This window comes from Oncorhynchus gorbuscha, linkage group LG08, assembly GCF_021184085.1.
Source record: "Oncorhynchus gorbuscha isolate QuinsamMale2020 ecotype Even-year linkage group LG08, OgorEven_v1.0, whole genome shotgun sequence".
NCBI lineage: Eukaryota > Metazoa > Chordata > Actinopteri > Salmoniformes > Salmonidae > Oncorhynchus > Oncorhynchus gorbuscha.
In genome coordinates this window covers 78575397-78588183 of record NC_060180.1, presented here as the reverse complement: position 1 = coordinate 78588183, position 12787 = coordinate 78575397, and the positions used below count along the sequence as shown (strand labels likewise).

At 45.7% G+C, this 12787-nt stretch overlaps 1 protein-coding gene across 1 annotated transcript in view; it reads right to left on the bottom strand.

The window, feature by feature from the left end:
• LOC124041057 (serine/threonine-protein kinase pim-2-like) overlaps window positions 1-7920 on the bottom strand; it is a 17146-nt gene extending 9226 nt beyond the window's left edge. The window contains exons 1-4 of the mRNA XM_046358224.1: window positions 7464-7920; window positions 7111-7205; window positions 1225-1275; window positions 101-337 (exon numbers count right to left, since the gene is read on the bottom strand). Coding sequence (XP_046214180.1) covers window positions 101-337; window positions 1225-1239 — 252 coding nt within the window. The 5' untranslated portion in view covers window positions 1240-1275; window positions 7111-7205; window positions 7464-7920. The remainder of the gene's footprint in view (window positions 1-100; window positions 338-1224; window positions 1276-7110; window positions 7206-7463) is intronic.
• Between the last annotated feature and the right edge of the window lie 4867 nt (window positions 7921-12787).

Here is a 12787-nt window from a genome sequence, read left to right as displayed (position 1 = left end):
TAGGCTGGGTTTCTGTACAGCACTTTGAGATATCAGCTGATGTACGAAGGGCTATATAAATACATTTGATTGATTGATTGATTTTGTGTGTGATTCTGACCTGCTGCATCACATGACGTGCCATCCCCTCCTCCAAGTAGCCACTCCCCTCCTGCATATAATTAAAGAGATCCAAGCAGGGGATTGGACGCTCTAGAACCAGCAGATATATGCCTGCCCCCTCTGGCCCTGGCATCCAATAGTAGTCAAGGAGTTGGGCCACGCCTCTACTCCTGGGCAAGCGACACACCTGCTGCAGCAAAGCGATCTCCAATGGCAACACATCTTTACTCTCCGACTGCACACACACACACAATACACACACAACACACACAATACACACACACACAATACACACAGTAGACACACACAATACACACAGTAGACACACACAATACACACACAGTAGACACACACAATACACACACATTAGACACACACAATACACACACATTAGACACACACAATACACACACATTAGACACACACAATACACACACACAGTAGACACACACAATACACACACAGTAGACACACACAATACACACACAGTAGAAACACACAATACACACACAGTAGACACACACAATACACACACAGTAGACACACACAATACACACACAGTAGACACACACAATACACACACAGTAGACACACACAATACACACACATTAGACACACACAATACACACACAGTAGACACACACAATACACACACAATACACACACAGTAGACACACACAATACACACACAGTAGACACACACAATACACACAATACACACACAGTAGACACACACAATACACACACACTTCTATGATCAGTTCCTGTTCCATTCTACTTCATCAGTAACTGGTATAACTCAAACAGTCTGCTTCCCAAATGGCGCCCTATTCCCTTTATAGAGCCCCATGGGTCCTGGTCAGAAATAATGGCACCCTATTCCCTTTATAGAGCCCTATGGGCCCTGGCCAAAAATAATGGCACCCTATTCCCATTATAGAGCCCTATGAGCCCTGGTCAGAAATAATGGCACCCTATTCCCATTACAGAACCCTATGGGCCCTGTTCAGAAATAATGGCACCCTATTCCCTTTATAGAGCCCTATTGGGCCCTGGCCATAAGTAGTGCTTTATAAAGGGAATATGTGATATTTAGGATGCGTCCAGAAGTAGTAGACTCACCATTTTAGCCCACATCTTTATCTTCCTCTGGTCCACAAACTTCAGCGCCACCTGGAGACAGACAACATGTCTATTACTGCTGTCCCTGGAGACAGACAACATGTCTATTACTGCTGTCCCTGGAGACAGACAACATGTCTATTCCTGCTGTCCCTGGAGACAGACAACATGTCTATTACTGCTGTCCCTGGAGACAGACAACATGTCTATTACTGCTGTCCCTGGAGACAGACATGTCTATTACTGCTGTCCCTGGAGACAGACAACATGTCTATTCCTGCTGTCCCTGGAGACAGACAACATGTCTATTACTGCTGTCCCTGGAGACAGACATGTCTATTACTGCTGTCCCTGGAGACAGACAACATGTCTATTACTGCTGTCCCTGGAGACAGACAACATGTCTATTACTGCTGTCCCTGGAGACAGACATGTCTATTACTGCTGTCCCTGGAGACAGACAACATGTCTATTACTGCTGTCCCTGGAGACAGACATGTCATTCTGTTATAATGGTCTGTTTTAGGACAACGCACAGTACCAGTCAAAAGTTTGGACACACCTACTCGTTCAAGGGGTATTTTTACTATTTTCTACATTGTAGAATAATAGTGAAGACATCAAAACTATGAAATAACACATGTGGAATCATGTAATGACCAAAGAAAGTGTTAAACAAATAAAAAAATATTTGAGATTTGAGATTCTTCAAAGTAGCCACCATTTGCCTTGATGACAGCTTTGCACACTCTTGGCATCCTCTCAACCAGCTTCACCTGGAATCGTCTTGAAGCAGTTCTCAGATGGGATGGCGTATCGCTGCAGAATGCTTTGGTAGCCATGCTGGTTAAGTGTGCCTTGAATTCTAAATAAATCCCTCACAGTGTTACCAGCAAAGCACCATCACACCTCCTCCTCCATGCTTCACGTTGGGAACCACACATGCAGAGATCATCATTCACCTACTCTGCATCTCACAAAGACACGGCGGTTGGAAGCAAAAATCTTACATTTGGACTCATCAGAGCAAAGGACAGATTTCCACCGGTCTAATGTCCATTGCTCGTGTTTCTTGGCCCAAGCAAGTCTCTTCTTATTATTGGTGTCCTTCAGTTGTGGTCGTCTCTTTGCAGCAATTTGACCATGAAGGACTGATTCACGCAGTCTCATCTGTGTACAGTTGATGTTGAGATTTGTCTGTTACTAGAACTCTGAAACATTTATTTGGGCTGCAATTTCTGAGGCTGGAAACTCTAATGAACTTATCCTCTGCAGAAGAGGTAACTCTGGGTCTTCCTTTCCTGTGGCGGTCCTCTGTGGCGGTCCTCGGAGTGTGGTGTCAGGAAAATAACCTCACACTCAACGTCAACAAAACTAAGGAGATGATTGTGGACTTCAGGAAACAGCAGAGGGAACACCCCTATCCACATCGATGGAACAGTAGTGGAGAGGGTAGTAAGTTTTAAGTTCCTCGGCGTACACATCACAGACAAACTGAATTTATCCACCCACACAGACAGCATCGTGAAGAAGCAAAAGCACTCACAAACTTCTACAGATGCACAATCGAGAGCATCCTGTCGGGCTGTATCACTGACTGATACGGCAACTGCTCTGCCCACAACCGTAAGGCTCTCCAGAGGGTAGTGAGGTCTGCACAACGCATCACCGGGGGCAAACTACCTGCCCTCCAGGACACCTACACCACCCGATGTCACAGGAAGGCCATAAAGATCATCAAGGACATTAACCACCCGAGCCACTGCCTGTTCACCCTGCTATCATCCAGAAGGCGAGGTCAGTACAGGTGCATCAAAGCTGGGACCGAGAGACTAAAAAACAGCTTCTATCTCAAGGTCATCAGACTGTTAAACAGCCACCACTAACATTGAGTGGCTGCTGCCAACACACTGACTCAACTCCAGCCACTTTAATAATAGGAATTGATGGGAATGTATGTAAAATATATCACTAGCCACTTTAAACAATGCTACTTAATATAATGTTTACATACCCTACATTATTTATCTCATATGTATATACTGTACTCTATATCATCTACTGTATCTTTATGTAATACATGTATCACTAGCCACTTTAACTATGCCACTTTGTTTACATACCCTACATTACTCATCTCATATGTATACTTATATACTGTACTCTATATCATCTACTGTATCTTTATGTAAAACATGTATCACTAGCCACTTTAACTATGCCACTTTGTTTACATACTCATCTGATAGGGGAGGCAGGGTAGCCTAGTGGTTAGAGCGTTGGACTAGTAACCGGAAGGTTGCAAGTTCAAATCCCCGAGCTGACAAGGTACAAATCTGTCATTCTGCCCCTAAACAGGCAGTTAACCCACTGTTCCTAGGCTGTCATTGAAAATAAGAATTTGTTCTTAACTGACTTGCCTAGCTAAATATGTATATACTGTACTCGATACCATCTACTGCATCTTGCCTATGCCGCTCTGTACCATCACTCATTCATATATCTTTATGTACATATTCTTCATCCCTTTACACTTGTGTGCATAAGATAGTAGTTAGCTAGATTACTTGTTGGTTATTACTGCATTGTCGGAACTAGAAGCACAAGCATTTCGCTACACTCGCATTAACATCTGCTAACCATGTGTATGTGACAAATAAAATTTGATTTGAGAGTCAGTTTCATCATAGCGCTTGATGGTTTTTGCGACTGTACTTTTATAAACAAAGAAATGTCAATAGGAAGAAGGTAAAATGAAGCTAGTTTGTTTTCTTTCCAGCTTCAGTTTGAAGTTGTTGTGTTGTTGCCAAGCTCCTCCGAACAACAGTGTCCTGACAAGAAAGCACATTTTCTATGCCAGGTGAAATCACGCCTCATCAGCTCATTGTTATGGATGAATCCAAATAAATGGCACTAGAAAACAGCTTTCACAAATGCAGCTACTTTGCTGTGATTCTGGCTACACTGTTTGACGTGACTGTAAGTTAGTCGTAGTTGGCCAGCTAGCAAGCAAAGGATTAGAATGTTACCAGCCAGTATGGCAATGGAACATTAAGACTGAACGACTGGGTCGCCATAGATACGGAACAAAAAGACAGAACGACTGGGTCGCCATAGATACAGAACAACAAGACTGAACGACTGGGTCGCCATAGATACAGAACAAAAAGACTGAACGACTGGGTCGGGTCCATAGATACAGAACAAAAAGACTGAACGACTGGGTCGGGTCCATAGATACAGAACATAAAGACTGAACGACTGGGTCGGGTCCATAGATACAGAACAAAAAGACTGAACCACTGAGTCGCCATAGATACAGAACAAAAACACTGAACGACTGGGTCGGGTCCATAGATACAGAACAAAAAGACTGAACGACTGGGTCGGGTCCATAGATACAGAATTAAAAGACTGAACGACTGGGTCGCCATAGATACAGAACTAAAAGACTGAACGAATGGGTCGCCATAGATACAGAACAAAAGACTGAACGACTGGGTCGAGTCCATAGATACAGAACAAAAAGACTGAATGACTGGGTCGCCATAGATACAGAACAAAAAGACTGAACGACTGGGTCGCCATAGAAACAGAACAAAAAGACTGAACGACTGGGTCGCATCTCTAGCAACTCTAGATTTGTGTCGGGACTATATCTTGTGGAAGGATTAAATAGTATGAATAAATTAATCAAAATAACGCTTTAAATTAAAATACTTGAATCATTATTTGAATATGTTGGTAACCCGTTGTATAAAAGTGATAAGGCCTTCGAAGCTGGTGTTTGGAGGATATATTTTCACGGGAGTTGTTAGGCCTATCCTCCAAACACCAGCTTTTCACGGGAGTTGTTAGGCCTATCCTCCAAACACCAGCTTTTCACGGGAGTTGTTAGGCCTATCCTCCAAACACCAGCTTTTCACGGGAGTTGTTAGGCCTATCCTCCAAACACCAGCTTTTCACGGGAGTTGTTAGGCCTATCCTCCAAACACCAGCTTTTCACGGGAGTTGTTAGGCCTATCCTCCAAACACCAGCTTTTCACGGGAATTGTTAGGCCTATCCTCCAAACACCAGCTTTTCACGGGAGTTGTTAGGCCTATCCTCCAAACACCAGCTTTTCACGGGAGTTGTTAGGCCTATCCTCCAAACACCAGCTTTTCACGGGAGTTGTTAGGCCTATCCTCCAAACACCAGCTTTTCACGGGAGTTGTTAGGCCTATCCTCCAAACACCAGCTTTTCACGGGAGTTGTTAGGCCTATCCTCCAAACACCAGCTTTTCACGGGAGTTGTTAGGCCTATCCTCCAAACACCAGCTTTTCACGGGAGTTGTTAGGCCTATCCTCCAAACACCAGCTTTTCACGGGAGTTGTTAGGCCTATCCTCCAAACACCAGCTTTTCACGGGAGTTGTTAGGCCTATCCTCCAAACACCAGCTTTTCACGGGAGTTGTTAGGCCTATCCTCCAAACACCAGCTTTTCACGGGAGTTGTTAGGCCTATCCTCCAAACACCAGCTTTTCACGGGAGTTGTTAGGCCTGTCCTCCAAACACCAGCTTTTCGGGTGTTATCACTTCATTTGAATCCAATTGTCTTTTAACCTTTGTCATATTCAACCTAGTCCCAAATGACACCCTAATCTCTATTCAGGCCAGGGCCCATAGGTCACTACTTCTGACCAGGGCCCATAGGTCACTACTTCTGACCAGGGCTCATAGGTCACTACTTCTGACCAGGGCTCATAGGTCACTACTTCTGACCAGGGCTCATAGGTCACTACTTCTGACCAGGGCTCATAGGTCACTACTTCTGACCAGGGCTCATAGGTCACTACTTCTGACCAGGGCTCATAGGTCACTACTTCTGACCAGGGCCCATAGGACACTACTTCTGACCAGGGCCCATAGGTCACTACTTCTGACCAGGGCCCATAGGACACTACTTCTGACCAGGGCCCATAGGTCACTACTTCTGACCAGGGCCCATAGGGCACTACTTCTGACCAGGGCCCATAGGTCACTACTTCTGACCAGGGCCCATAGGGCACTACTTCTGACCAGGGCCCATAGGTCACTACTTCTGACCAGGGCCCATAGGTCACTACTTCTGACCAGGGCCCATAGGTCACTACTTCTGACCAGGGCCCATAGGGCACTACTTCTGACCAGGGCCCATAGGTCACTACTTCTGACCAGGGCCCATAGGTCACTACTTCTGACCAGGGCCCATAGGGCACTACTTCTGACCAGGGCCCATAGATCACTACTTCTGACCAGGGCCCATAGGGCACTACTTCTGACCAGGGCCCATAGGGCACTACTTCTGACCAGGACCCATAGGGCACTACTTCTGACCAGGGCCCATAGGGCACTACTTCTGACCAGGGCACTACTTCTGACCAGGGCCCATAGTACACTACTTCTGACCAGGGCCCATAGGGCACTACTTCTAACCAGGGCCCATAGGGCACTACTTCTGACCAGGGCCCATAGGGCACTACTTCTGACCAGGGCCCATAGGACACTACTTCTGACCAGGGCCCATAGGACACTACTTCTGACCAGGGCCCATAGGGCACTACTTCTGACCAGGGCCCATAGGACACTACTTCTGACCAGGGCCCATAGGACACTACTTCTGACCAGGGCAGGATACATAGGTTTATGGTCAGAAGTAGTGCGTTACGTAGGGAATATGTTTGACATTCGGGACACAGGCATGGAGTGGATTGAGGAATATGTTTGACATGCTTAGACCAATCCTATACGCTGTTTTATCCATGAGGGGGATGCAATGAGTGCACACGTTGGTGAGAAAGGTGAGGGGGACAGAGTTGAGCTGGGGCAGGCACTGAGACAGGAAGTAGACAAGAGGAGTTGCTCACCGGTTGGCTGTCTGTCTTCCTGAACCCGGCATAGACACTCCCATAGCCTCCGTGTCCAATCAGTTCTCCTTTCACATAGAGCTCCTCAAACCTCTCTACAACACACACACACACACACACACACACACACACACACACACACACACACACACACACACACACACACACACACACACACACACACACACACACACACACACACACACACACACACACACACACACACACACACACACACACACACACAGCTCCACAGTTACATACATACAGTATACTTCCCCACAAGAGAGAGCATTCTCATTATACACATAGACACAAGTATGACACACACACACATACGTGTCCATACATACCTCTGTGTATGTGGGTTGGTGCGCCTGTGCTCTCCAGGCTCCCCTCCTGGTTTTGAGTCCGCTCTGTGTGTGGGTTCTGGTTTTGAGTCCGCTCTGTGTGTGGGTTCTGGTTTTGAGTCCGCTCTGTGTGTGGGTTCTGGTTTTGAGTCCGCTCTGTGTGTGGGTTCTGGTTTTGAGTCCGCTCTGTGTGTGGGTTCTGGTTTTGAGTCCGCTCTGTGTGTGGGTTCTGGTTTTGAGTCCGCTCTGTGTGTGGGTTCTGGTTTTGAGTCCGCTCTGTGTGTGGGTTCTGGTTTTGAGTCCGCTCTGTGTGTGGGTTCTGGTTTTGAGTCCGCTCTGTTTCTGGGTTCTGGTTCTGAGGTATCTGTTTATCCTGTGTGTTCTCCTGGTCTGCGTTAGGAGTGTGTTTGGTTCTTTTCTGTGTGTGTGAGGCCTGTGTGTGTGAGGCCTGTGAGGCCTGTGTGTGTGAGGCCTGTGTGTGTGAGGCCTGTGAGGCTGTGTGTGTGAGGCCTGTGAGGCCTGTGTGTGTGAGGCCTGTGAGGCCTGTGTGTGTGAGGCCTGTGAGGCCTGTGTGTGTGAGGCCTGTGAGGCCTGTGTGTGTGAGGCCTGTGAGGCCTGTGAGGCCTGTGCTTGCTGTTTGTTACTACGAGTGTTGTGTGTGGTTGTAGGAGTGTGCTTGTTGGTGTGTGTAGTGGCCTGTGTGTGTGTGTTGTCAGTGGCGTCCTGTGTGTGTGTGTTGTCAGTGGCGTCCTGTGTGGGTGTGTTGACTGGTGTGGGCGGGGACAGTGTGGGCAGGGCCGGTGTCTTTGTGTGTGTGTTGGTGCGTGTGTTAGCGGGAAGCGGCGTGTGTTTGTTAGCGGGAAGCGGTGTGTGTGTGTTGGTGGGAAGCGGTGTGTGTTTGTAGTGTATGCTGGGGATGTCTGGGTGTTGTGAGATGCTGGCCGATGTGTCTCTCCATCGGGTCATGCTGCGTGTTCCCAGGGCGGGGCCAAACGCCAGCCTCCTATAGCGTTCCAGCTCTTTGCAGAACCCCGCCCCTCCCTTCATGCGGTTTCTCTGTTTGGTCAGCTTGTGACTGGCCGACCTTTTGACTGGCAGGTTGCGGTGGTGTCCCGGCCCCTCCCTCTCCCTCCTCACCCCTCCTCTCTTCTTGGCATCTTTCTCTCTACCTGAGTCTTTCCTCCCCCATTCTTTCCCTCCCTCACCGGACAGTTCCCTCTTCCTCTTCTCTCCCCCGTCCTTTCCCCCTACCTCCTCTCCTTGCGCCTCATTGGCTGGGACCCAACAGGGGGAGGTGCAAACGGAAGGGGCTACTGGAAAACAGAAGCTACGATTCGTCAGTGCCTTAGCAACAGTCAGTGCCTTAGCAACAGTCAATACTTTACCAGTAACCAATAGGCTACGCTATCTTCTGTTTGATGCAATCAATCAATTTGCCACTTATGCCATATAATAAACCTAAACTAAACTAACCTAAACTAAACTAACCTAAACTAACCTAAACTAACCCAAACTAAACTAACCTAAACTAACCCAAACTAAACTAACCCAAACTAAACTAACCCAACCTAACCTAAACTAACCCAAACTAAACTAACCTAAACTAACCCAAACTAAACTAACCCAAACTAAACTAACCCAAACTAAACTAACCCAAACTAAACTAACCTAACCTAAACTAACCCAAACTAAACTAACCCAAACTAAACTAACCCAACCTAACCTAAACGAACCCAAACTAAACTAACCCAACCTAACCTAAACTAACCCAAACTAAACTAACCCAACCTAAACTAAACTAACCTAAACTAACCCAAACTAAACTAACCCAACCTAAACTAAACTAACCCAAACTAAACTAACCCAACCTAAACTAAACTAACCTAAACTAACCCAAACTAAACTAAATGAACCCAAACTAAACTAACCCAACCTAACCTAAACGAACCCAAACTAACCTAAACTAGTGTAGACCCTGACCCTGTGAAGGCTAAGTAGTCAAATCTAACCTAAACTAAACTAACCCAAACTAAACTAACCCAAACTAAACTAACCCAAACTAACCTAAACTAAACTAACCTACACTACACTAAACTAACCTAACCTAAACTAAACTAACCCAAACTAAACTAACCTAAACTAACCCAAACTAAACTAAACTAACCTAACCCAAACTAACCAACACTAAACTAACCTAAACTAGTGTAGACCCTGACCCTGTGAAGGCTAAGTAGTCAGATCTAACCTAACCTAAACTAACCCAAACTAAACTAACCCAAACTAACCTAAACTAACCTAACCTACACTAAACTAACCTAAACTAACAAAAACTAAACTAACCTAAACTAATCTAACCTCCACTAAACTAACCTAACCGAACCTACACTACACTAAACTACCCTAACCTAAACTAACCTAAACTAGTGTAGACCCTGACCCTGTGAAGGCTAAGTAGTCAAATCTAGGAAGGAAAGATAGACAGAAGAGAAATAGACAAAGAAGAGACAGAGCAGAGAATCATACAATTACTTGTTTTTAACTACTGTATATAATGTAGTAAAGAGTGAGAGAGAGAAGAGAGTGAGAGTCAAGGAAAGAGAGTCAAGGAGAGAGATAGTCAAGGGTAGAGAGTCAAGGAGAGAGATAGTCAAGGGTAGAGAGTCAAGGAGAGAGATAGTCACTTGATAGTTACCTCACTTGCTTTGGCAATGTTAACACATGTTTCCCATGCCAATAAAGCCCTTGAATTGAATTGAATAGTCAAGGGGAGAGAGTCAAGGAGAGAGAGAGTCAAGGAGAGAGAGTCAATGGGAGAGAGTCAAGGAGAGAGAGTCAAGGAAAGAGAGTCAATGAGAGAGAGAGTCAATGGGAGAGAGAGTCAAGGAGAGAGAGAGTCAAGGAAAGAGAGTCAATGAGAGAGAGAGTCAATGGGAGAGAGAGTCAAGGGGAGAGAGTCAAGGAGAGAGAGAGTCAAGGAGAGAGAGAGTCAAGGAAAGAGAGTCAATGAGAGAGAGAGTCAAGGGGAGAGAGACTTGTAAAGGTAACAGTAGCCTATAGAAGTGAGGGTGTATTCTTGCCTTCACAAGCCGGGCTTGTAGTCATGTCTCCTTTCTCTTCCATCTCTCTGAGTCTGTGATTGGCAGAGACAGACAGACAGCAAATGCTTACAGGCACACGCCCTTACTGTCTGAAACACCCCTGTTATGACCTCAGCAGTGACGTCATAATGGAGTTAGACCAGAGAGCCAATGAGAGCAGCAAACACTCTGAGCTCACTGTGATGTCATAATGGAGTTAGACCAGAGAGCCAATGAGAGCAGCAACACTCTGAGCTCACTGTGATGTCATAATGCAGGCAGGTGAGAGTAGAACTCTAACGTTGTACTAATATGATCCTTACCTGAGACTCTGACCATGCCAGAAGCTGTGGCTACATGACGTTCACAATCCAAGACAAATACATTGATTTATCACAGATAAACAGATAGAATTGACTGATTAATTTATCCCTACGGGCACACAACTCTGAAAGGTGATGTCATAACAATCTATTGATCAAATATTTCAAAGGAGAATCGATCAAATAATTATTGATGTTCCATGTTGCACAGTTACTTACCTAGACCGTAACATTGTCCCCAGGCCATTGTCCATTGCACATCAACTCAGCAAAAAAATAAATGTCCCTTTTTCAGGACCCTGTCTTTCAAAGATAATTCGTAAAAATCCAAATAACTTCACAGATCTTCATTGTAAAGGGTTTAAACACTGTTTCCCATGTTTGTTCAATGAACCATAAACAATTAATGAACATGGACCTGTCGAACGGTCATTAACTTTTTATGGCTGCAGGGGCAGTATTGAGTAGCTTGGATAAAAGGTGCCCATATCAAACGGCCAGCTCCTCAGTCATAGTTGCTAATATATGCATATTATTAGTAGTGTTGGATAGAAAACACTCTGAAGTTTCTAAAACTGTTTGAATGATGTCTGTGAATATAACAGAACTCATATATCAGGCAGAAACCTGAGAAATTCCGCCTCCTGTTTTTTCTTCTGGAGGTGGCAGATTTTCAACCAAGGTCTCATTGAAATTACAGAGAGATATGGATGAGTTTTCACTTCCTACACCCTCCACTAGATGTCAGCAGTCAATAGAACTGTGACTGATGACTCTAATGTGAAGGGGGGGTCGATTGACACAGGAAATAGTCACCACTGCCACGAGTTGACCATGCTTTCACCATGCTTTCACCATGCGCGTTCACAGGGGAAGGACCTGTGTTCCACCGGTCATCTGCCAATGTCCAGTCTCTCGACAACAAGGTTGATGAAATCCGAGCAAGGGTGGCATTCCAGAGGGACATCAGAGACTGCAACGTTCTTTGCTTTACGGAGACATGGCTTACTGGGAAAACGCTATCCAGGGCGGTGCAGCCAACGGGTTTCTCCACGCATCGCGCCGACAGAAACAAACATCTCTCTGGTAAGAAGAGTGGCGGGGGCGTATGCCTCATGACTAACGGGACATGGTGTGATGAAGGAAACATACAGGAACTCAGATCCTTCTGTTCACCTGATTTAGAATTCCTCACAATCAAATGTAGACCGCATTATCTTCCAAGAGAATTCTCTTCGATTATAATCACAGCCGTATATATCCCCCCCAAGCAGACACATCGATGGCTCTGAACGAACTTTATTTAACTCTTTGCAAACTGGAAAACATTTATCCGGAGGCTGCATTCATTGTAGCTGGGGATTTTAACAAAGCCAATCTGAAAACAAGACTCCCTAAATTTTATCAGCATATCGATTGCGCAACCAGGGGTGGTAAAACCTTGGATCATTGTTACTCTAACTTCCGCGACGCATATAAGGCCCTGCCCCGCCCCCCTTTCGGGAAAGCTGACCACGACTCCATTTTGCTGATCCCTGCCTACAGGCAGAAATTAAAACAAGAGGCTCCCACGCTGAGGTCTGTCCAACGCTGGTCAGACCAAGCTGACTCTACACTCCAAGACTGCTTCCATCACGTGGACTGGGACATGTTTCGTATTGCGTCAGATGGGAATATTGACGAATACGCTGATTCGGTGTGCGAGTTCATTAGAACGTGCGTTGAAGATGTCGTTCCCATAGCAACGATAAAAACATTCCCTAACCAGAAACCGTGGATTGATGGCAGCATTCGCGTGAAACTGAAAGCGCGAACCACTGCTTTTAATCAGGGCAAGGTGTCTGGCAACATGACTGAATACAAACAGTGCAGCTATTCCCTCCGTAAGGCTATTAAACAAGCTAAGCGTCAGTACAGAGACAAAGTG